Source organism: Malaya genurostris, chromosome 2 (genome assembly GCF_030247185.1).
Source record: "Malaya genurostris strain Urasoe2022 chromosome 2, Malgen_1.1, whole genome shotgun sequence".
NCBI lineage: Eukaryota > Metazoa > Arthropoda > Insecta > Diptera > Culicidae > Malaya > Malaya genurostris.
In genome coordinates this window covers 222,102,214-222,128,350 of record NC_080571.1, presented here as the reverse complement: position 1 = coordinate 222,128,350, position 26,137 = coordinate 222,102,214, and the positions used below count along the sequence as shown (strand labels likewise).

The 26,137-nt window shown below is 37.3% G+C and overlaps 1 protein-coding gene across 1 annotated transcript in view; it reads left to right on the top strand.

Annotated features, from left to right (window-relative positions):
- LOC131427712 (rho GTPase-activating protein conundrum) overlaps positions 1–23,939 on the top strand; it is a 203,399-nt gene extending 179,460 nt beyond the window's left edge. The window contains exons 5-12 of the mRNA XM_058591150.1: positions 1,998–2,065; positions 14,685–15,123; positions 15,185–15,272; positions 21,140–21,713; positions 21,772–21,949; positions 22,008–22,191; positions 22,247–22,406; positions 22,474–23,939. Of these exons, the coding sequence (XP_058447133.1) occupies positions 1,998–2,065; positions 14,685–15,123; positions 15,185–15,272; positions 21,140–21,713; positions 21,772–21,949; positions 22,008–22,191; positions 22,247–22,406; positions 22,474–22,569 (1,787 nt within the window). The 3' untranslated portion in view covers positions 22,570–23,939. The remainder of the gene's footprint in view (positions 1–1,997; positions 2,066–14,684; positions 15,124–15,184; positions 15,273–21,139; positions 21,714–21,771; positions 21,950–22,007; positions 22,192–22,246; positions 22,407–22,473) is intronic.
- Positions 23,940–26,137: the final 2,198 nt, after the last annotated feature.

Below are 26,137 nucleotides of genomic sequence, written 5' to 3'. Positions count from 1 at the left end.
GGATTGGAAAAAATGTTGCCACAAGTGTATTGGAGCCGGGGGGGGATAACTTTAAGGGGACGAAATAGTTTTGGAAGAATAAATAAATAGTTTTGAATTTATGAACAAAGTCTTACTATTTTTTGCCCACAGTCGAACGTGGAATTTGCAGTTTTTTCCACTCGCCACACTGTGATTCCGGAAACGGAAGTCATATCCAAATGAAATTCAAAAATTGTCTAAGATGCAAGAATGGCTTTCATTTAGCCTAAGTTAGTTAAAATCGGTTCAGCCGTCTCAAACAGAAGTGAGGGCATATTTTTGTCCGCAAACATTGGCTCAGCTCGTCGAGCTGAATCGAAAAGTAAATCTATTTGCATAGTGATTGTATAGCCTTTCTTCATAAAAAGGCAAAAAGAGGCGGAAGAAAGCGTTAGGGTTTTACAGAGTTTTACCTCCAAGAGGAATATCTTAACTGAAATCAAAAATTATTAAAAGATTTTAAAAATAAAAATCAAAGTCAATTCAAAGCTATTCGCGATTAAAGCTTCGTTCGCCATATACCTGCATTCTTTTTAAATTTAGTGCTCCGATCTGGATGAAATTTCATTAAATATGTACTTTCAGAATCGGTAATACAAATCAACTTTATATATAACTCCTTAAGTCAACACTTCATAATCAATTGAATTGATAAGCTTTAAGTTCTTTGGTTCTTTGAAAATTATTCAATTATAGGTGCATACAGTTATTTTTGATAATTTCGTTCAGTTGCCTTCATTTAATGTCTACAAAATCAATCTATGTATATACTATTATAGAATAAAACTATTTGTGTTAACACGTTGACTATAAGATGAATACAAAAATCAGACTCCAAGATGGCTTCGAAACACAACCGAAAACTCGATCTGGTTTATCTGTGAATCGCAAACAAAAACTGGTTCCCCAGATTATAGCATTTTTCGAGCCAACAACAGGTTACAGGCACTATCAGAGCGAACGAATCACTGGGGCGTCGTTGGTGTACAATGGCTGATATTATTTATTGTTCGCAGTAATTTTAAGTCGATTAAAAAAAAGCATCATAAATAACACATTTTGATTTTACGTTGAATCGCAATTTGTTCGCGTTTAAATGTTGAAAAAAAAAACGCTTTGTTAAATGCATATCGCTCAACTGCAAAAGCTGCCCCATAAGCCCATGTTGCTTCGGGTTGGCGATCGGTGCGGTGTGACTCCTCGCGCGCGATCGATTCGATTGTATTCAATAGAGTCACATTTTGATGCTCGGTCTCGGTCATGAATTGTTGCGCTCGCCGTCCGGCTCGATTGAAACATATGTTAAACAACGATCGCGCGCTCGTGCACATGTTTATTTTTGCACTTACGCGCGCGAATCTCGACCCCACCTGCAGGGCAGCGCAAATGCAGAGTATTCGAGCCGGCTAAGGTTCGCGACGAGCCAGAAAGGCGTCGATTCGCCTCCTGCTCGTGCTCGTAATCGTTATCGTCTCATCGTCACCGTTGTTCATTGTACCTACATAAATTCTTCGAATTAATGACACTTTCATTGTTTTGTTGTTTTTTTTTTCCTATAAAGTTGGTCGTCTTCAATTACCGATGTAATATGCTGTGCGAAAAGTTGTGCAACATTAAAACTTGTTTTGCACTACGAATCGTATTGTTCGTGCCTTGTTTAGCCACATGTAAAATACATGTTGACTTGCTTCCATACACAACTGTTTTCTTGTTTTTCTCTATGATTTGTCAATAATTATACTGAGTGCTATAAAATCTATTATTGACTGTTATCAATGAATGATGCCAACATAAATCGAAATATCACTCGACATTTCCTAAACCGTTCAGAAACGGCAATCCGTCGCATATATGGATTGCATGCTGAAAAGTGTACAATGTCTCCGTAAACTATGTAATACTGTATGATTGTCACATTAAGTCACATCCGTTAAGCAGAGCATTAATTATAGTCAATGTACTCCTTTCTTTTGCAGATGGAGAATTAGAAGCAGAATGGTTGAATGCAGCCGGGTTTCCTCAACTAACCAGAGCCTTCGAGGAGGTAAGAGAACAAGAACCACAAATTAACGACTATTTTATGCAAAGAACACGTTCAATGCTAGGCATTTTCTGTAATGGATAAAATTATAAGTTGTAAACCAACAGGATGCAGCTTTCTTCGAAAAGCACCATCAAGATTGTTTCTAGCGTGTACAATGTACTTGTGAATAACATTACACAATTATGCATCGATTCCCGTTGACACATCGCGGTTTATTGGCCATCATAAAACAAGGTATCAATTTTCTATGACGTTAAAAACAGGCATCTCTATGACGTTAAAAACAGGCACTCAAATTTGCCGGCACTCAAACGCAAAAAAAAATAATTCGATACCAGTAGTAAACATTGCAATTTTCGTCTAAATCTCGTATTTTTTCCCTTTATGGGCTACTCTGGCCGAGAGCGGGGGTTACAAGGCTCCACGCTTTCCGTACCAGACGAACTAGGCTATGGTGCCCAAATGAACATCAGCAATGAGAAAACCCTCGAAACTCAAGCGACAGATTTTTTTACGATTACCAATTTTCAAGAAAGATACGAGTATCTTCTATTGCAAGTTCACTAAAAAATGTGCCAGTTGGGCAGGAAATTTTCTTAACCCGGTAACCAGTAAATCATTGGGTCGTGCGTCTGTACCGTATCAGTATTTTCTCATCCTACAAACTGCTTCTGTGTTTTCAATGTCTTCGTTGATGAAACATCGAAGAATTTTCAAAATGTATCCGCTACGTTCTTGTCCCTGCTTTCCTATATAGTATTTTATGTCTGGAGCGGTACACACAAATATTAACTTTCCTAATCTTCTTTGATTGTTTCTATCATTGTCGATATTTTTGTTTTTTTTTTTTGCATTCCCATAGTGGGATATGAGTGATGATTAATGAGTGAGTGTGGCATTAGTAAGGAATTGAGTGAAAGTAACAAATGTCATAGAAAGTACAATGCAATCTAAGAGAGAGCTACATTTAACATGCAATCAAACTACTAGGTGTGCAGACTTTGGACAATGTTGCCCACGTTGCTCCCAGAGGTGGTAAAGAGGACACGATTCCATTCCCCATTCTGAGCCAAAGGACAGAGGAAAGAGTAATATTGAGTAAATACACATTGCAATCTATGCACTCATACATACCAACAATCGTGTGAGATTTGTTTAGCAAATTTCATTTCTTCCACAGATCAGTGGGTAGGTTCGGTTCTGTCATAATCATTGCAATGACAGACAGCAATGTTGTCTACAATCGACAACATTGCTGTCTGTAACAAGAATTACATGTATTTAGTATAGAAATGCTAGGTGTTATTCTACCTTATGATAAAAAAGAACCGGAATTTTCATTTTATAATTCCCGCGCTTGTCCAATTGGTAAACTTTTATTCTCTCAACGTTGGCAAAACTTTTATACACATGATGTCAAATTTTGACGCATATCGTACGATTAGTTTTTGTTTGGCGTCTATACAAAGAAGTTGAAAAATTTTCGTGTGGCGATTTTTAAAATGGATGAAAATTTAGAACAACGTGCGTGCATCAAATTTTGTGTTGAAAATGGATTTAAGTGTTCCGAAACGTTGAAAATGTTAGAAAAGGCCTTTGGTGAATTGTGTCTAGGAAAAACACAGGCATACGAGTGGTATAAACGCTTCAAAGGTGGTCGAACAAGCTTAAATCATGATGAGATCCCTGGCCGCCCAACAACATCTGTTACTGAAGAAAACATTGAATCGGCGAAGCAAATCGTGTTGCAAAATCGTTCTGTACCGATTAGAAAGATTGTGTTGTTGGGCATCTCTTATGGATCAGCCGAACACACTTTAACTGATGTTTTGGGTTTGAAACGCGTCGCTTCTCGGCTGATGACAAAAAAGCTGAATTTCATTCAAAAACAGCGTCGTGTTGATGTGGCCAAAGAGATGATTTCCAACGCAGATAGTGACCCCACATTCATCGAATGCATCATAAATGGTGATGAGGTGTGAATCTATGAATATGACGTCGAAACCTCACAACAATCGACCGAATGGCGCTTCGAAGGCGAGCCGTTGTTCTAAATTTTCTTCCATTATAAAAATCGCCACACGAAAATTTTTCAACTTCTTTGTATAGACGTCAAACAAAAACTAATCGTACGATATGCGCCAAATTTGACAGAATGTGTATAAAAGTGTAGCCAACGTTGAGAGAATACAAGTGTACCGATTGGACAAGCGCGGGAATTTTAAAATGAAAATTCCGGTTCTTTTTTGATCATAAGGTATGAAATGGTCCACGTGAATCGTACTAAGGTGATATCTGTGTCAAAGTTGGAGAAATTTAAACCTTTCTCGATCTGAGAGTATATTTGCACCTGTCCGAATCACATTTGTCGTCATTGCAATGTGTCATAACATCAGTGCCGGCACCGAACCGGATAGGAAAGGTTTGAAAGTTCCTTGATGGTTCAAAAGATGTCAATTTACTATTATTCCTGATAATAATAGTCCTCCTTTTCGAATAAAATTTACCAGCTCAAGACGAATGTGATATATTAATATTCACCCCAATTGCATCAAGTGAATTCAAATTGGTGACCAATTCCAGGCAAAAGAATGCTTGAAACCATCTAATGACCTATTGTCTATTTCAAACACTATTGGTCATCCGTGATCGATCTGTAGAAAACAAAACAATTCTCAATTTTATAAGCAAACGATAGATCTCGGTATAGTCTGACTGTGTCCAACTTCTTTGCCTTATAAGAAGTGTAAATTGACTCCCACCCCCATCCGCCTAGCGGGGGTACGCGCCCCGTTGTTCATCAACCAAAGCCTAGGGGCAGTTGTCATCTGTATCTCGTATATTGTAATAAAATTGTCTGAATCTCGGTAACAAATAAGGTATGTATTATCTAAAAACAAAGGTGATTCAATGTACTTCAAAGAAAAAATATCAATCCGAATCATTTCTCTTCGCTTCTAATGAAAACTCGCACTTTCTTTTTGATTCCTCCCATCAAACGCTGCACAACTTCAACTTCCTTGGCACATTTGTTCTACATTGTAGTCATCTGAGCCGCGTCCCGAGCTGTTATTCCACTTCGTTTAAGCTTCCGCTTCACTATTGCTCAAACTTTCTTGATGATCAGGAACTGCGGGCGGTTGAGCTGATTTATGTTTTTATCGATGAAATCTACGTTATTATCGTGGTATCACTGAATGATTTCCCGGTTGTAGTGGCAACCCGCCGCTTTAATGAAAGGTAGTACGCGGTTTTTTTAGGCATTCTTTTTTGCACAGCTTCGAGTACATCGTCTTTTTCGTCACGAACACTTTTGTCTTTACTTCGCAGTTGCATTTCCCTTGCCAAATCATCAGTTTTTGGCAAATTTGTTCATGGAAGCAAACTTAAACTTCGAAAGAATATCCCCTCGTGCCGTCGCCATATAGAAATTTTGGCCAGGAAGCTGTCCGAAATCCTTTTGATGTAGGTTCCATCGTCGATGAGCCAATGAGCCATCAAAACCAGCTTGTACAATTTCAAAGCTCAAGTTTTGGTGACGAAACTTTGCTCCAACGTTCTGTTTAGTTGCTTGCTGGCTCGATAAGAACGATATCCTGATCGCAATGGAACAGTACTGCGCGCAGCAGCTTTTTTTTTTGCGATTTCTTTCAATGTTGCACATAGTCTTCGTGTTACTAGTTCATTCATCCATCTTCGGTGCGAATTTCCTCATACCCCTCATACCCTCATACGTTGAACCAATCACTGCACGAAAGAGAGAAGGGTGAAAATGAACAAGCAATAATCGTAGGAAACCGAATCAACTAATACATTCTTCGCTGCTAGTATACATCTTTCATGTTCGTTTTATACATTCGTTTGTCATTCGTTCATTTACTTTACTCTTCGAATTGGTTCAGCGCTACTGCGATGATCGTTAAACTTCATTCTTCGCGAAGCATTCTTCATCTAATAAATTCATCACATCTCGTGAGGTAGCAGCAATGGGAGAGTACACAAGACTATGGTACTAATACAGAGGAAAACGTCTTAATTTGCTTGATTTAAAGTCAGCACGAACGATCATGGCGAATTAGGTTTTGACGATGATCAGAGCGATTATCGAACAGAGGCGAAGAGAAGCGAACGATGATCATTGGAGTTTGTTGCATTTTCGATATTCAAGCAACATTGATTTCATTATCTGATAGTCAAGAATTTGCTCTGACGGTTCTCAACACCTCATACGACCCACTACGATGCTTATCTTGAGGCACTCGATACACACTGGAACGTTTGAGTACATCATACACGGTTAATTTGGCGATTTTCAACGTTTTTACGATTTTTATTGCGGACCAAGTTGGATTATCAAAGCAAGTGTGGAGATTGTTTTCTTTCCTCTCCGCTTCCTTCTGAAATAACTTTTGACTCACTGCACGAAACACCGAGATATTCATACCACACAAAATGGACGCCTAGGTAAGCAACCCGCTGTAAAAGAAATCTTGTGATTCCGAATTCTAACTGGACTGAATTTTATATATTTATAAATCGGCTATGAAAAAACTGTTAAAATAGAAGGTCAATTTCTGCATCGGGGTGTACACAGCAAAACAAGAATTGTAGCAATCTCAATGTGATTATCATTTGATGTGAAAAAATTTAATACGTACTGAACATCAAACGCAACATTTTTTTGTTTTAGAGAAATATTACAAATAAATCACACGTTATTACTTCGAAAAAACGTATTGAGTAGATTACATCAGCTTAAGTGAATACTGTATACACAGTTCGAAAAAATATTGTGATTTTACATCTTATAAGATGCACATGAATGGAGCGTCGTATTTCACACAAATTTATATTCAAAAATGGCTTAAATTCAAATGAAATAAAAAACAAAAGATCGATAGTAACAGCGCGACTTGAATAGAGAAATAATAGATCATAAGCACATCGGTTACTCGACTGAACCACAGAAGCTCTTATCTGTTCGTTGAATAATTGATACATATAAATCCATACAGCGGCACTCGGTAGCCGAGTGTAAATTACACTCGAAGCGTGTAAAATTCTGTGCAAGTGAAATATTGCGTCATTTGAAAAATGAAGTAGTGGTGAATTGTATCGTTTGTTGAATTATGTCACTTGTACAATTCATAATTTTTTCTGTGTATGATTCTGATATTGAATTATGCATCTTTTCGTGTATAATTGCAACCTTTAGAACGACACCAACATATTTGTGCTATTACATCAAAATTGCTGCACAGCACTATTCATTACTGATATTAAGCGATTATGATATAATACCACAACGATCTCGGAGTCGGATATACATATCAAAATCATATACCGTCAAACTGATGTAATCTACTCAATACGTTGTTTTGAAGTAATAACGTGCACTCTTAGAAAAAAATTATATTTATTCTTGACGTAAATTCAAGCATGCCGTAATTTCTTCGTTGATGACGCAATATTACATCTAGTGACATGTCAAAATAAATTTTGTGTCTGTATCGATGTAAGGTTCAGCTAAATGGTCTTTGAAGTTCATGATATGACTTATCTTTACATGCTTTGAATTGTGAATCTAAGTAAATCGCGACACTCCTTTTATGTGCATCTATAAAAGATGTGAATTTTGCTTAGTGTGTGTGATTTATCTGCAATATTTCCTTAAAACAGCAAATTACTACATTTGATGTTCAGTACATCTAATTTGCTTTAATCAATTGATAATCACATTGAGTTTGTTACAACTCTTTTTTTTGCTGTGTAGTAAAGACTGCACTCGAATGAAATGCAACGTAGCTATGTTTTTGCAAAAATGATTTATCTAATCTAGGAGAAGAGGTTGATAATAAACAAGGGTTGGCGGTTAAATGCATAGGACACTGGTCTAACAAACCAGTTGTCGTATGTTCGAGCCCCGACCTGGAAGGATTCGTGGTGTCAATAGAATCGTAGCACCAGCTATGCAATGGTTCTGTACAATCTGAATCGGCTGCTAAGTCTGTTGAAAAAGAAGGTCAAATTCCACTACAGGAATGTAATACCAAGGCTTTGGCTTTTTTTTCTCCTAGATTAGATGTACGCACCTTAAGCTTAATTTTACACCCATGAAATCGTGTGCAACAATTGCACACCTTTTCTATTCTTTCTTCAAATTCATCTTGTGTTTGAAAATCTTTACTATTTTCCGGAGCGTGCCCACGTGGGCTAAACATTTGAAAGATAATTATTTCACAAAAGAAATTAACTGCGATATCCTTCAATTACACATAGATAATAAAAGTCGAAGTATAAGTAATGTAAAACTTCGTATTCGAAACATATATCAAATTTCAAACTGACGTAGTATATATTTTTTATACCAATACATTGCATTTGATACTAGCTACAAAAAAATATATTTTGAGTTTTGCCAAATATCTCGAAAATAAACATTTTAACAGAAACCTTAGAATATTAAAAATACTCGACATTTTTATTAGGAATGCTAAGCAAACAACAAAGTACTTCTAGATTCTCTTCGGTTGACTTCGATGAAAGCTATAATTAACAGAAATAAATTCATTTAGGGGTTAGCCAAATTTTGTGCTAGGGCACATAACCGTTTTCATTATTTTTACGTTTCGTCTTTGACTCATCAGTGCAGAGCAGTTCAAATTGAACTGCTTAGTGCTAAACTCGGCAGTTCAATTTGAACCGCTAAGCAGACGTAAAGTTTCTGCTACTTACAGAACACTTTTTGTTTTGCAACGAAGTGCAATGTCTTTTCTGACGTGCCGAACGAAAACGTGTTTTCGACTATTTCTGGCCGATGCAGGTATGGTCATTTAGGGGTTAGCCAAATTTTGTGCTAGGGCACATAACCGTTTTCATTATTTTTACGTTTCGTCTTTGACTCATCAGTGCAGAGCAGTTCAAATTGAACTGCTTAGTGGAGGCCGGGGCTGAACTGGTAACTTCTAGGAAATTGAAAAAAGCTTCCATTACTACTAAGTTTTTACCCAAGTTATCTATTCCAAATTTGTCGTTTGGAGAAATATGCATTAGCTTCCGTGAAATGTCACGAATTTAAGAAACTGCGGGGCTAAAGAGGACACCATTGCATTCGTTTTTTACCAAAATCACGATGAGTCTTGCGTGAGACATAATCCTGTTCGCTGGGAATCAAGGTATTATCTCGAAACTCTTCACCCTGCAGTACCAAATAATTGGTGTTTGTTTTTTATTTAAAAAATATTTTATTCAGGCCTATTTGCGTACAAGCTATACGTGGCCGATTTAGCTGAGTTTTTAGATAAAATTTTTTTTTGTATTGGATCTCGTTGTCACCCTTTTTCTAGGGGGAGAGGAGCTTCCATTTTCCTCCTGCGAGGATTGAGGGGCAGTTGGTTCGTGGTTCGTCTCGTCATCCATTGCCGTGGTATTGTTGATTTCGTTGCTAGTTGCTGTAGATGCGCCTTGTTGTACATTGTTTGCAGTTGCTGGTTGGTTGGATGGTAAGCTGTTAACTGCAGCTGGTGTACTTTGTTCTATAGGGGTTACGTTGGATGATTTCGTTGAAGGGGATACTTTCCTGTTGTTGGTGACTGTCACAGCTGTACTGGGGTTGCTTGGGGTTGGTGTAAAGGAAGCACCGTTGCCCTTTGCTATAGTTGTCTCCTTGTCCGGTTTATCACATGGCTTACCGTAGTGAACAGCTTTTTGGCAATATTGACATGTGGCCATCTGATTGTAATAGGTAACAAGTGATTTGCACGGTATTCTTGTATCCTGACCGAATGTCACATAAGAAGGTATAGGCCTCCTCAAGCGCATGCGCAACAAACGTACGCCATTTAGAATACCGGGGAAAAAATTCCTCCACCTTTCATGCTTTCATGCTCCACATAGTGCACATTATTATTGTCTTTAACGAATTGAATTGCATCCAACTCTTTATAGAACTGGATATAAACAACATTATTGGTCTTATTGCATTGAAGTAAATGCACACGTTTAATGTCAAGATGCATTTGCTCCTTAAGCAAACCTTCAAGTTCTCGTATCGAAGGTCGAATTTTGCACTGTCTGAAGTCAACAATAATTGTATTCTTTCGTACCGGCGGTAGCTTTTGTTCGTTTGGTTCACTCATTTCGAGATCGTTCTATTGTTCTATTGTTGTTGTCCCGGGTTGGCGGTTCAATGCATAGGACGCTGGTCTTACAAGCCAGTTGTCGTATGTTTGAGCCCCGACCTGGAAGGATTCTTAATGTCAGTAGGATCCATAGTACTAGCCATGCAATGATTCTGTACACTAAGAATCGGCTGCGAAGTCTGTTGAAACAGAAAGGCCAAATTCCACCAAAGGAATGTAATTTGCTTCTATTGTTCACTACACAATACTGTACTTGATTTCTTCTGTCCCGAACGTAAGCGATTTTGGTTTATCGACTGACTTGGTTGAGATGTACGAGCAAACTGCAAATAATTGGTGTTGAAACTGACTATTTATTTATTGAAGACTATTTGATTGTTTTAGGAATTTCAAGTAGAAAATTATGTGTCCTGTTGAACCCCACATTTCTTGTCCGATTTAGCCCCGTGCAGACAATTCATTTTTGAGACGCAATAATAATTTTATTTTCCACACACTAATCAGACCATCATTACAATATACAGAAGTCAAATATATCAAAAAAATCAGAAATTTAGAAAAAATTGAGTAAAAAACGTACACATTTGAACACAAATACGACTGACGCCAAACTGAATTGACTCAGCATCATCCAGTTAACTGACACCTGTCTGTTACATGAAAACGCGTTTACAAAGTCAATCCTTGGATCGAAAAAATTACTGTATTTAAAATTAAAGCTGTTCGGTCTAACCCCGCGTCTGCACTAGTCCCGGTCTTCCCTATCAAATTTTGTTTACTAAATACTAATCAATTGAGTTCGGTATCAGCTAAACTTTGTCATTTTAAACTTTCTTAAAATCAAATAATTTTAAATTTACTAAAAATCAAATAATAACTCATAATTTACTAAATCTCTCAAAAAATTACACATTTTCGCATGAAATTCTAAAATAATAAATATTTTTGACCGTCACGGGAAAGAAAATAAATTCATTATATTTTAGAATATGAATTTGTTTAGCCGACCCCCATTTTTCCTATGTATTTTATGAATAAAATAATAACTATTTTTTGTTTGGTTTCATAGACAAGAATTTCTCTACAAATTGATTATTTAGATCTAACATTATGTTGCATTTGGAGTTGAAAATAGATAAAAAGAATGAAAATTGGTTAGACATTCATTTAACCGAATGATTGATTTTCAGTGCGGCGATGGATATGAAAAGGAAGTTGCGAAGACGATCAGAAGCCAATACTTAGTATGACCGACGCCGTTTCCAAGCACTTCAACAATTCGATTTGGCATTGAACCAGACAGTTTCTGCAGTATTGACATATCGATTTCAGTCCAACGCTCTTGAGCTCCTGTTTTGAGGCTGAAAACCTCGAAAATGTAACCGCAAAGACAGGACTCGAACCCGTAGCTAAATCCTAACCGGGAAAATTGTTTTGCCAATTAAACTACCCTGCATATGAAAACACACGAAGAGGATTAACTAGAAGAACCAAGCATGCTTCGCTGTGCTTGGCCACCACAGCATTCACCTACAGTCCTATATCTGTGGAAATAAATTCAACAGAAAACAAACACACATCAGCGTCATAAATCTATTTGACTATCTCAGCTAATATGTGATAAAAGCAGTGACTTCTAGTCAATTATCTTCATGAGTTTTCAAAGGCAGGATAGTTTAATTTGCAAAGTAAGGAGTTAGCTACGGATTCGAGTCCGGTCTCTGCGGTAACATTATCGTGGTTTTAATGACATAGTTGTATTCTCAATTCATTTGTTTTCCCCGTTAGATACTGATCGGTTTAATTCATTTTGAAATCGGTTCGACTATCTTCGGAAAAATCGAGCGTAAAATCGTTGAAATTTGCACACACATACATAATCATACTAACATTCTCCGATCTCGTCGAGCTTAGTCGAATGGTATATAACACTATGGGTCTCCGAAGCTCCGTTCGGAAGACAGTGTTTACAGTAATTCTATAGAGAAAGGCAAAACATACTTTAAGAACCGTTCGAAATGTACTAACGACCATTCCCCGACAAAAGACCATAATGGCACCATTTTTATCTCACAGTTATTTGTATTTCTTTATCCCTGAATCCCGCCCTAGTGATACGTGTTGGCACTGTCGTCATTTCCAGTCGAAATACAAGCTGATTCGATTAACCACAAAGAATAGTTTTTCGAAATGAGATATTGCAGATTCAAACAAAATATGCTTCTTTCAACTAGAATATGGTTGTTTAAAAAACATTGATTGTTGTCACTATACCTATTAGCAAAATTTTACAATACTTTTTCTGCGTTTAGTAGAGGTTATGAATTTTGCAATCAAAATTGTAAAGAGCATCTTGTCAGAATCACACACGGAAAGACCGAAATCAGCATTTTGGCGAAAAATTAGTTAATTTTCTGATTTTAGTTAGTTATTTTTTGAGACAATTAAAAAAATCTTACTTTTGCTAATTTAGATATTTTAATTCTCATTCCCTTAATAATAATGAAATTTTTGTTGAAATCGCTATTTTTTTAGTTGATTTCACCAATTAAACGTGCTGTCATTTCTTAGCTAAGGCACACTTCATTTCCGTTCAACTAATTTTTTAGTTGAATTTGACAAATAGAACGTTGTTTTCAACCAACGTAAATGGTTGAATTGGCCTCTGCAATTTGCAGCTATATGGCGCACTGTCACCGAAAAAACGTTAATACCGTAATGACTACTAGCCACTAGATGGTACACTACTACCGAAAAAAAATACAGTCGCAGTTGTCTTTTCTATATTGGCAGGTATAAATACGATGTTGTATTGGAGAAAAAGACATAAACGAAACATAAACTTCTTTTTGACAATTTTTCTTCTAAATCGCTGTTTTCTTCATTCAACTTCACCAAATCGACTCTCTCACTGAAAACTTTGAGCACTCGGAAAACAAAAACCGAATACAAATAGTACACCGGACGGCGTAGCCCGGAAGGTTGGAAGATACAAAAAACATCATTTGACATATACAATTAGAGTGTAAAATTCGAAATTCACTTCACTGTTCCGCGCACAATCGCTTCAAATGCGCAGAAATTCTGAATAAATATACTTTCCACTAAAGGTTTACGTCATTTTCAAACATCGGTTTAGAAATTTATATATGGATATATCGTAACACATGCGAAAACATAAAAACAATTTGCTAGCAGTTTCAACAAGGCTGTCCTTTTTAGCTTTTTAATGGATTGTTTTGCTTTGTCACTTCTCATTAGTTTTTTGGCTAATAAACTTGTTAATAAAACCAGTTTCATTTTTGTTTTCTTTGTACTGTCCTTCAGCAATGATAGTGATAGATAAATAGAAACAAATTTTCTGATTTTAATAACAAAATTAGTTGTCAATGAGAATTTCGTGTTGGATTGAAATATTGCTGGTTTGTGTCCAGGATATTCGCCAACTAAACACATTCTCTAAAAATAAGAGTTTTTTTCAGCAAAGTAAATTCTCAATTTTAACTAATTTCATAGTTATTTTGGGAATTTTGTTGTTAAAATCAACTAATTCAAAAACAGTAATACGAATTAGGCGCAGAGCTGATTTCGGTCGTTCCGTGCACTGCCATCATCTCCAAAGAATTCCTATAAGAAACGGAGGATTAGAGTTCCGACCTCCTTCTGCACAATAAATTGCGATGGCTTTCCAAAGGTACGGTGCGGAAACGTTTTGCTTTGTTCTAGACTAAAATAAATACATTTCCCATTGAACCTCTCATTGATCACCCTGAACGACGAATACAAATACTTCAGTCATTTTGAAAATGTTACAGAATTTGTCAATGTTTTACCAAAATTGATAATTTTGTAGCACTTTGATCTATAATTATAAGTTCTCAAATCTGTTGTATACCTCTAACGCATTCGCAGAAATAAATTTTGGGATGCTTTATGGAAACGAATACTCAAAATCTCGTTGGTCGTTTTGATCCTCCACAACAATTAGCAAAACGTTGATTAATCAAATAAAGAAGAAAAAAAACTTCATCGCTACATAAAAATATACTCGTTTTGCTTCGTATCTTCAAGTCAACTATTCGCATAAATTGATTTTTACGGCTGCTATCTTGAACCTGATTTTCAGCCACCGTGACGGTCAAATATCAAATTCATATAGTTCTGACCATCCAACTGAGATATAATAGATCGAGGTAAATGCGTCATCGTTTCGTCACCTTTTCCGGCACGTAGACGTAGTTGGTAAGGGGCTCATACAAAGTACGAAAAAAGACCGTCTCCGATGCGGTCGGTTTGATCGCACGCTTCTTGGCCATGATCTTGTCCGTCCTTCGTTTTCATCTACATACAAAATCAATGTCTTCGACTTCCTCGTAGACCCTCAGGCAGCAATGCAGTTTTTTTTTCATTCTGATGAAGATGATTAAAAACTATATTTCACGCTACTATTAACCGCACGACCTTTTGCTTTTTTTCAGGGTCGCGAGCTTTCCACCACTGAACTAGTGCCGGTCATTGCGAGTCTCTCGACGGCGCACGCGGAAGCAGTAAAACAACGGGTGAAAGCCCTAAACCGAACCGTACGCGGAAGGACTCGAAATCGCGGCAGCAAAAAACCGGACATCCGTGATGTGTTCCGCGATTTGGATTCGTCCAGCACGGGGACACGATCACGAAGTGCCACTCCCGACTCGTTGGACTCATTGCCCGGCGACGAAAGCTGGAACAGCAATGCAACGCACCACCATCACATCCCACGCTTTGTATCCGTATTCGATGGTGGCAACGGCGCCGTAGTCCGACCAACACCGATCCGCGGCAAGCAAAACTTACGGCGGACACCAAGCGCACCGTTACGTGGCTCAGCAGAGCTTTTTCGTGGGACGCACGTTCGTTGTGACATTCCGTTTCATAATGGTTTGTTGCCATTTTAAGATTATTCTTCGAGTGTGAAGCTAATTGTTATTTTCTTTCGCAGAGGGCATAGAATTGCTCAACTTCCAGAGATTGGGTACCATACATATACCAAGGATTCGATCCGGTTCGGATCCATCCTGTACTATTGGGTGAGTAGCAGTTGCGCCTAGTGACTTAGATATGTTCTAAGTAGCAATAAATAAGATGAAATTACCAAATATGTAAATTATAAATAAGAGCCGTTTTAGCTGTAATCATCATTTTCGTTTTGCTCTTGTAATAAAATTTTTACTTTACATTTATTCTTCAACTATTATGAACCGAAAATGTTGAGTGAAGATGATGTAAATGTAATCTCAATCCCAGTAGCTTCCAGAAGTTGCAATTTAGAAGTAGTCAAAAACTTGTGATGATGGGATCGTTCAAAGATGATGGCAACTTCCTATTCCTCCTGGTAACGCATTACTCAATAACACGCGTGACTGACACTCAGATGGTGATATCATTGCCAAATCGATATATATTGGAGTACCAACTTTCAAAAGACTATGTGTGACATTTCAATAAATCAGAAAAAACGTGACAGCCATTCAAGTGAAGCTACTTTTGTCATGTTCAAAACAATTTCGTGTGTTATTTTATCATTGCTACTGTACAACCCTAGCAAAGGCTATTATTCGGATTCTGCTTTATCGAAATGAACCAAACATGGTCATACAATTGGAGTGGTTACTCTATTAGGTTATATCTAATCGTAAATTGAAATTGAGTAAGATTAAATTAAGCTTTAATTTCATTTTTTTCCAAGAGTGCAATTATGCATGAACATTTTACCATGAGAAATTTCCTTTCAAAGTGGGTGTAGCGTTTACTCACAGTCAATGAAAACAACAACGTGTTGATGATGACAATGGATGAAACATGGATCATCTGAATTGGCTGCAGCCGATGAACCACGTACAAAAGCACAACAGTATGCTGGCATGGTTATGGTTTCAGTATTTTGGGACTTACCTGATATAATCTTCATCGCCTATCTTCAAAAAGAAAAAACAATCAATTACGATTACTACATAGCGTTATTAGATCGTTTTAATGCAAAAAGTTAATTAAAAAAATGACCTCATGTATCGAAGGAAAAACCACTGCTTCATCAAGACAATGCACCGATTCACAAGTCGATAGAAAAACGCCTTCACAGTTCGAAACAATCTTGTGATTTTACATCTTTTAAGATGCACATCAATGGAGCGTCGTATTTCACACGAATGTACATTCAAGAACATGTAAAATTGTGTGATCTGAAAATTACATGGCTTGAAATTGAGTACAATAAAAATCAAAAGATCGATTGCGACAGCGCGACTTGAACCAACAACCATCAGCTCAGAAAACACGTCAGTTAATCGACTGAACCACAGATATGCTGGATGAATAATTGATACATATAAATCCATACAGCGGCATTTGGTAGCCGAGTGCAAATTACATTTGGAGCCTGTAAAATTATGTACGAGTGGAATACTGCGTCATTTGAAAGTCAAGTTATAAATTGTATCGTTTGTAGAATTAGGTCACCTGTAAAAATCTTTTTTTTCTGTGTTGGTATTACATTTCTTTTCTTGGAATGTAGCCTTTTGTTTCAAAAGACTTCGCAATCGGTTCGTAGCGTACAGAACTATTGCATAGCTGGTGCTACGATTCTGTTGACAATAAGAATCCTTCCAGGTCGGGCTATGCATTGAACCACCAACCCGGGACGATAGCAACGATGGTTAAATCGAGCGAATTACACTTCGAATTGCTACCTCATTCACCGATTAGTCCAGATCTGGCCCCCAGTGACTACTGGCTATTCGTTGATCTAAAAAAAATCACTCACCAGTGAGAAATTCAATTCAAATGAAAAAGCAATTGATGAATGTGAAGATTATTTTGAGGCAAAAGACAAATCCTGCTACAAGTACGGCATTGGAAACTTGAAGGAGCGTTGGAATGATTCTATTGCTCTTGAAGGAGATTACATCGATGAATAAAATTAATTTTTGGAAGAAAAAAAAGTTAGTCTCACGACTTATTGAGTGATGTGTAAGCTGCCCTGTCGAGTCAATTAATTGTATAATTGGAGAAAAATATAAAAACGTTTAGTTTAAGGTGGGACTCAGTTAAAATAGTAATATTGACATTTTCTTTTGAAGAAAGTCATCCAATTTAAAAGTCTCGCAACTAAGAGGACTAGAATATTTCTGATAATACAGTTGTACAGGGTGTCGAAATTTTTCGAACCACAGGTTCGTAGTTTTGTAGTCATTGTTTAAGAAATGATTGATGTTTACCGCATAATAAGTCACCGAAATCGTGCTCCGTTGGAGATTGAATATATGTTTTTTTTTATTTGCTGTGTCACTAACGTGACAGGCTAAGGCCAGTGATGGCCCATCTTGCTCGAATATATGTTTTTATATTCAATGTTTCTGGCTCATTTACTACGCTACTATGGAAACGAATAAAAATTATCCGCCTGTATCATATTCTACATAGTAACAACAAATATTTTGATAAAAACTGTTTGGAAAATATCTTATTCTTTTGTTTTAGGTAAAATTGCGAGTACTGATGTGGGTTAAATTGGATGTTCAGCACAAATGCTGGCAACCCATTGCGTAGATAACTCCATTTTTACTGTTGAGATATCATCAGAACCTGGTCAGCTTAGAGAGATATCAGTTATAACTTATGTTACGCCATCGCACAGTATCACATTCAACATAACTTATGAACAGCGAATTTCGCGCGCACGAGTTTGACATTTCTCTCACCTATACTTATGTATATGTATGTACAATATTCGATGCGGATTAGCCAGAGGACGCCATGTTCGCAAAAAAATGTATGAAGTTCTTGATTTGTTCGTAAAATGTGAGAGCTGGATATCTTGGTAATAAGATGTCTTTGATACCATTTATTTCTGCAGATTGGTGGAGAATTTAACAAAATTAAAAATTGTAAATTAAAATTACTCAAAATTTCTGGTACAGAGTAGGCCATTTAAATTCAAACGAACGCAAGCGCACTTCTAGTACATGTTTGGCTGAATCCATTGCTATACACCAGAGAACAGAATGATTACCCGACAATAAACTCAAATCAGAAAAAACAGTATTAGCGTGCATTAAAGCAGCGATTGAAGACCAAAATCGCTGAAAAATGGCCTTAAATGAGCATCGCTACTATGGTTAAAATCAACGGTTTCAATTACTTGGGCATCACCCTCGTTCACCTGATTTGACTTCCTTGTACTATTATCTGTACTCAAACGTTAATTTATCTTTGAGAAGTTTATGTGAGTTTTGTTTTGGAATTTCAGACCACTACTTCCGGAACCTGAATCCGAAACCAGTATAGCCAAAGTAAATTTTTATGACCATATACTTATATGACTTATAAATTTAGAAGATGTTTTCCTTTCTCCACGAATCGGCTAATGAATGTTGATGATCTCAGAATATATGGCATCATCCCAAGTCTTGTGGATTGTTTTGCCATATAAATATTTAGAAGGTCTTAGACATGTGTTTTAGAAATAACATGACAAAGTTTAAAGTGTCTGTTAAAAACGCCGGTAAAAGGCACACCGAGAATTAGGTATATAAGTAATCTTCAGTAACATTACTTTTTTATCCGAGGGCCCCTCCCGAAACGAAATCCTGGGTACGGATTACGGTGCTGTTTCAAGACAATTTAACTATTGAACAGTACATACCAAAAGAACGCACTGAAATTGTTCTGCTTTCCTGGATGCGTTAATAAGAAAAATTGTCGGTTATATGCCACTAAAAACCCTCAAACCTGTCATATCGGAATCTACGGCCATTTACGCGATATCATTTTCCAAAATAGCAACATATCTTCTTGAAACAAAACAAATTATAATCGAAATGGAAATAAATAAAAATGTTTTTTTTTTTCATATATTTTGTTCAGAAACAAATGCTTCCACTTTAAACGGCCCACCCTGTAGTATTGGTACAGTATAAAAAGCATTCAATTGATTGTAGAATCAAACTTAACACATGGATCAATAAGTCCCGAGACTAACAATGGAAACAACATTTTTTTTGCAAAATTTTTTTTTATTCATCAACATAATCACCTTTTAGGGTGATGCAATGGTTCCAACGTTTTTCCAATTTTTCAATACCATGTTTATAAAAAAATTTATCTATCGCTTCAAAATAAGCTTCAGTTTCAGCGATGACCTCCTCATTTGAGCCAACTCTTTTTCCCTGGAGCATTTTTTTAAGATCAGCAAAGAGCCAGTAGTCACTGGGAGCTAAATCTGGCGAGTATGGGGGGTGGGGAAGCAGATCAAAGCCCAATTCGTTCAATTTCGCCATTGTTTTCATCGACTTGTGGCAGGGTGCATTGTCTTGATGAATAAGGATTTTTTTTCTCTGCATGTGCGGTCGTTTTTTTTTGCGATTTCCTCCTTCAAACGCACCAGTAAGTCAATCTAATAATCACTGTTGATCGATTTACCTTTTTCGAGGTAGTCAATGAAAATTACGCCATGCGTATCCCAAAAAACTGACGCCATGACTTTGTCAGCTGATTGCTGCGTTTTCGGACGCTTCGGACGGCTTTCGCCAGCTGTGCGCCACTCAGATGACTGCCGCTTCGACTCTGGAGTGGAGTGATGTATCCATGTTTCGTCCATGGTCACGTAACGACGCAAGAAATCTTTTTTGTTGCGAGTAAATAGCGATAAACTGCTTTCTGAATCATCGACTCATTGCTGTTTTTGTTCCATCGAAAGCAATCGCGGCACCCACTTGGAAAAAACCTTTTTCATGCTCAATTTTTCATGAAGGATAGTAAATACACTTCCATATGATATCTGTGTCATCTCACGGAGCTTCACTTTACGATCTTTCATTATAATTTTTGTCACTTCACTCACATTTTCCGGTGTAACGGCTTCCACAGGGCTACCCGAGCGTTCCGCGTCATTTGTGTCGGTACGACCCCGTTTAAACTCGGCGAACCACCGACAAATCGTTGCTTTTGATGGACAAGAGTCCGGATAACATTTTTCAATCCATTGTTTCGCTTGCACGGTGTTTTTACCCATTAAAAAACAATGTTTTATCAAAACACGAAACTCGGTTTTTTCCATTTTTTAAACAAACTACAAAACGACTTTACTCCAACTTCGATAGCTCAGCTGTTTCTGGTTGGATCGACTTAAAATTTTGACCCGTTTCAAGCAAAGGTTAGTACTCTAGATAGACGTGGTTTACTACGAGCGCCATCTCTGCTTTAGTCTCGGGACTTATTGATCCATGTGTTAAAGTGTGTTACTTCCAGTTAGATTTGAAACTTCTATTATTCAGTACTACATTGGAAACCAAGCTCAACTTTCGAACAAATTTATCAAAGATGGCATACAAATGTTGAACATTTTTAATCATAGCTACAGAATTTGAGAGTTTTTGACTGTTTGATAACATAGCTTCAGAATTTAAGAGTTTGAATGTTGCGAATCCTATTGAAAATGATTCCACATAGAAATTCGAATTTGTATTGGATTATGATGAGTTCAACTTCTCATAACTATGTTAGTGATGCATCCATTATAAAAGAGCATAAATCATTATTATTTCATTATTTCATTTCATTTAGAACGCAAGCAAGGCGACTAAATCATTACCGAAGCGAAATATTCACGAAGACAGTATGACATTTCGAACTGCTTTCGAGTTGTCGGACTATAAAAACCATGATATCAATCACAACCAATTTATTTAAAATGATCCGGGAATTACAGATTTTTCGTAATCAATCAATCGATGTTATCAGTGACCCTCACGTTTTTATCCCCACAATTTTACCGCCGTACTTCGACTTTGTTCTGCTTCGGCTATGGATGAGCTGCACATGCAAACAGCTGCATCCTTGTCAAATCCACAACGACTTCCAATAATAATAATAATAATTTTTTGTGTTAATTCCACAGAACTCGCGGAGGTCAGCATATTTCTGGAACTCGAAGTCATACGAATCTTTTCAACGGCAACCAGAGTAACGATGACTCCGGCAACTCGTCGTCCGAGCAAAGCCCCCCGAATTCTCCACCACGCAGCAGCTTACTCTGCTCCGTGGAAAATTCTCCTCTACGATCGTCCTACGAGCCGATCAGCTTCGAGAGCATGGTCAAACAAACATCCACGCCACATGAATCTACCCACAAGCTGTGGCAGTTGCAAAATCTCCGAGAATCGTTCTGCGATATTGACCAAGTGTCCGAATGTGACTTGAAACGACTGCAGCCGCTACTGTGGCTGGAACTGGCCTCTTTGTTCGATAAGAACCATGTTACCTTGGACAAACGGAAACCATTCAAACGAAAACGAAAAGAGGAGGGTAATGTCTTTGGAGTGTCACTAAACGCCCTGGTGAGACGGGACCAACAGATAACCGGTGAGGACACTACGCTCGTACCTCTGATATTGCAAGCGATCTTATCCCAGCTAAGGTTACGCGGTGCTAGAGAGGAAGGCATCCTACGAGTGCCGGGTCACAAGCAAAAGGTTTGTGGTTTTTCTTTTAACAAGAAATCATTCGTTAACTTTTTTGTTTTCCCAACAGACCGAGACACTTTATAACGAGATCGAGCACAGTTTTTACTACAAGCCAGAGAAAGTAGAGCCTTTATTCAAAAAGGCAGGGGTACATGATCTAAGCGCCCTTTTGAAGCGTTGGCTTCGAGAGCTACCTCAGCCGCTGCTGGCAAACGATCTTGTGCATTTATTTTATCAAACAAATGGTAAGAACGGAACCTGCTTCAATCAAAATAGCAATTGATTTTATTTTTTCCTCGACAGTTCTACCTCCACATGACCAGTACAAAGCATTAGCTGTACTTTGTCAGTTGTTACCACACGAGAATCGCAACACGCTACGGGAACTATTAACATTTTTCCGATTAGTCGTGGATTTACAGGACTCGAACAAGATGTCACAACAAAACGTTGCTACTATCATAGCGCCCTCGTTATTCCCGCCCAGGTAAACTCTTGAACCATTCGCAAACTTTACCCTTAATTTTACCGCTCCCACCCAGGTTTGTGCACCCACCGGATAAGAATGACATTGGAGCCCAAGTTCGTATGGCGGCTCAGTGTTGCCATCTAACAAACGTGCTCATTACGCTTGCGGATGCCTTGTGGTTGGTTCCATCTCGTCTCATCGAGCAGAGTAAAATGATTAATAAAAATGGACAGGTTAGTTGGAGCCCTTTTCGACCTATGCATGCCATGAAAGCTTTATTAATTTTACTTTATATTTCAGCCCAAACGCCAATTGACGCGAAAGACCAAAAATCCTCCAGCCAATAGCAGTGACTTCGTTATCGATACCAACCACATCCACAGATTAGTTATTTAAGCAAAGCAGGAATACCAACCAATAAATTTTAAGTACGAAACATTTCCGTTAAAGTTTACTGATAACCCTATAATTTTAGACTGTTGTACTAGAGATGGGCTTGTTCAATGAACTAGTTCTCCAGAGCCGTTCATTCGTTCTATTCATAGTTGGTTTGTTTGTTCAAATGTCCCGGGTTGGCGGTTCGATGCATAGGACGCTGGTCTTACAAGCCAATTGTCGTATGTTCGAGCTCCGACCTGGAAGGATTCTTAGTGTCAGTAGGATCCATAGCCATGCAATGATTCTGCATTGTTTGTTCAAAGACTAAACGAGAACTTACTTTTGTAAGCTTAAGCGATTAAAAAAAAGGTCCCTCGAAGTAAAACTGAGGTTTCGTAACGAATTTTTGTTATTAGTACCGTTCTTGAAAAAAGGTTGAGCGAGCTCAAAAAACAAAAAAAAAGATCCCTCGATTTTTAACAGAGGAACTACCGTTCTCGAAAAAAGAACTATAGCTACTTCATTCTTTCAAAAGAACTAGTTCTTTTGAACCGTTCGCGAACGAATTGCCCATCTCTATGTTGTACCATGCTAAAACAGTTTCCTCATCGAATTAGTGAACAGAAAGAATTTATTGCTGCTGCACTCTAAACTTACTGTTCAGGTACTTGAGCATGGAAATGAGTTTTCTGAGAGTACCTGTAAGAAGAGTGACGACATCTCACTTGAAACATTTTATCGTTGTATTGTGTTTGACTGGTCGCTTGTTCGTTTCGAACGATACTGCTTGTTTCAAACAAACAGCTGTCGTCTCTTTACTTACATGCACTCTAAGTTTTCTTATTCGAGAACTGCAATTAATAGCAGATTATTGTAAAATTAGGCTGAATCATTCAAATTTGTTTGTTCTTTCTCGTGTGTGTGTTTTGTCTAACTATATCTTGGCTTACCGATAAACGGTGCTTTAATATTTTTAATTCATTATATTACCAGATAGGAAAAGTAAGTGTACTGGACGGATCCTTTACCAATACTATCGATTCCAGCTGGAGCGGATTCGAGTTGAAGATAGAAATATTACCACCTATGCATAATATCGCGTGTTGTAGTAGGTTTTGTGTATTTTAGGATCTATATCAGCGAACTATACAGTCGAAACGTACGACGCTACATGCATGGCACGTGGCAATCAACGGGAAATCTTCTCCTACAATAGCAAATACAAAACCATACGTAAGTGGAGCCCATGAAAGATGATAGTCATTAAACTGTATATTTATTACGGTGATATAGTCAATGATTGTATATACCGAAATGAAAACTAACTATTCTATACTGTAAGTATAAGTGTGCAACTGATTTGGTAATAAAGTAAAATTGTACTATTATATGCTGTTTTCCTATACTAAATGAAAACAAACATTACAAATGGTCCTTCCGTATGCGTGATAATGTTTGCACCATCGTACTAATATGATTTCCGTTTTTACTGATGGCCCCATAGCTTGCTATTGAATTACTAGGAGAAAATGCGCCCTCGTTTTTTTCAACCGATTTTTACAAACTAACTGAAATTTTACAAACTATGATGCAAGTCTTGCAAGTCTTGAAAAGTTGATCCGGCTTCTGGTTCCGGTATTACAGGGTGATAGATAAAAAAATTTCATTTTCATGTTTTTTACCAAATAATAGCGAAATGAAGTGCAAATTTTTATAAAACTTACTAGTAAAATCATCTGGTTGGCAGACCTTGTTAGTTAGTGGATATATAAATCTACTTTGAGACTATTAGTGCCTAGTTTCCGCTTCCGAAAGCACCGGTAATAGCGACGAAAAGCTTCAAAAACGAAACATACTTCGATTTCTCAGCGACGGCTAAACCGATAATGATTCAAATTTAAGCTCTCATTGTCTCAAAAGATTATTATTTAAATCTATAATAACTTTATATAACTGTTTACAAATTGAAAAGGTTATGATTGTTTATACCCAAAGAAAGTGCGTTCAATGAAGAAAATGGCGAAAGAACACGGCATCAGTAACTTAACGGTAAAGGAAGATTGCGGGAAGAAGTCGAGAGTACGGCAAAAATTCACATGATTAACCACCGCTACGAGTCGAGCGATGTAAGCAAATCTTGAACTTCCTTAAGCAAAAAAATCCTGTATCAAATTCAAGAACCGATCGCTATATTAAATCTCGTAAAAAACGTGGCCGATGAACATAAAAACGTGCATCCGACCAAGCATCCTGTTAGGGTTATGGTGTTTGGATCGAAAGCTTGCGATTACAAAAAATGGACCCAGTGAACATTCCAGAAGGAGACAAGTTAAACATTATTAAAACCTGCTGTGCTGAAGCGTATAGAGGCCGTTATTGCAGTAAAAACTTAATCGATGATTAGCTGCATAGCTGAAAACGACAACTTTCAACTTGTCCATTGAATATCTCGCCTTAAATAACATGGATCAAAAATCTATCCTGACAATGTCTAGATAATTTAATTTAGATGCTATTAGTGCATAAAAACATAGATGTTGTCGCGATAAAAATAAAGTGAGTGTTATTTTTGTGAAGGTAAGTCGATTTCTATGGCGGAGTTTGGATCGGAGGCTTGCGATTACAAAAAATGGACCCAGTGAACATTCCAGAAGGAGACAAGTTAAATATTATTAAAACCTGCTGTGCGCTCCAGAAGTGTATGGAGGCCGTTATTGCAGCAAAAAACTTAATCGATGATTAACATAGTTTACAACTCTGAGAACCTCTCCTCTCAATAAATGAAAAAATCGATACCGATTTTTTTTATTTTCCTAAATTGTAATATTACTCAATGGTGCAAACATTTTCACGCATACGATATATGTAAATTACATTTTTTTCTTTGAATACTTTCTCTTACCTTAAGCCATTTTCTCGCCAACTTGTTGCAGAATGTGATTCATGAAATCATTCATCATTTGATCTGTACTAAGAAAATTTGCTGCAAATCGATTTTGAATAGCACATTTTAAAAAAAAATCGAAGAAAAGTGTTGTTACGAAGAACTCGAAGACAAACATCAAGAGCTGAGGCCAGTGTGTTTTAAGGTGATTTAGAGGGCTATTTTCACGCTTCAAATATGATTTTCTCAGAAACGGTGACGAATATCAAAAAACCCAACTGACAATCTCTTAGAAAATTACTTTAGATTATTCTGTGAAAATTTCAGAATGATTCATTGACTTTAGCGGTCGGAAAAGTCTTTTTTCTGAAGGAAGAATTGCATAGCTGAAAACGGTAACTTTCAACTTGTCCATTGAATATCTCGCCTTCAATAGCATGGATCAAAAATCTATCCTGACAATGTCTAGATAATTTAATTTAGATGATATTAGTGCATAAGAACATATGTGTTGTCGCGATAAAATTGAAGTGAGTGTTATTGTTGTGAAGGTAAGTCGATTTCTATGGCGGTGCCATTTTTTCTGCTCAAGTTTCCTGGTAACGCAACGAAACATGAGAGAGAAATAAAATCGGCTCAGAAAGGATGGTAAACAAGCGGTAGTTTTATTGGATTTCATGTGATGTAGTCAAACTTGTAACC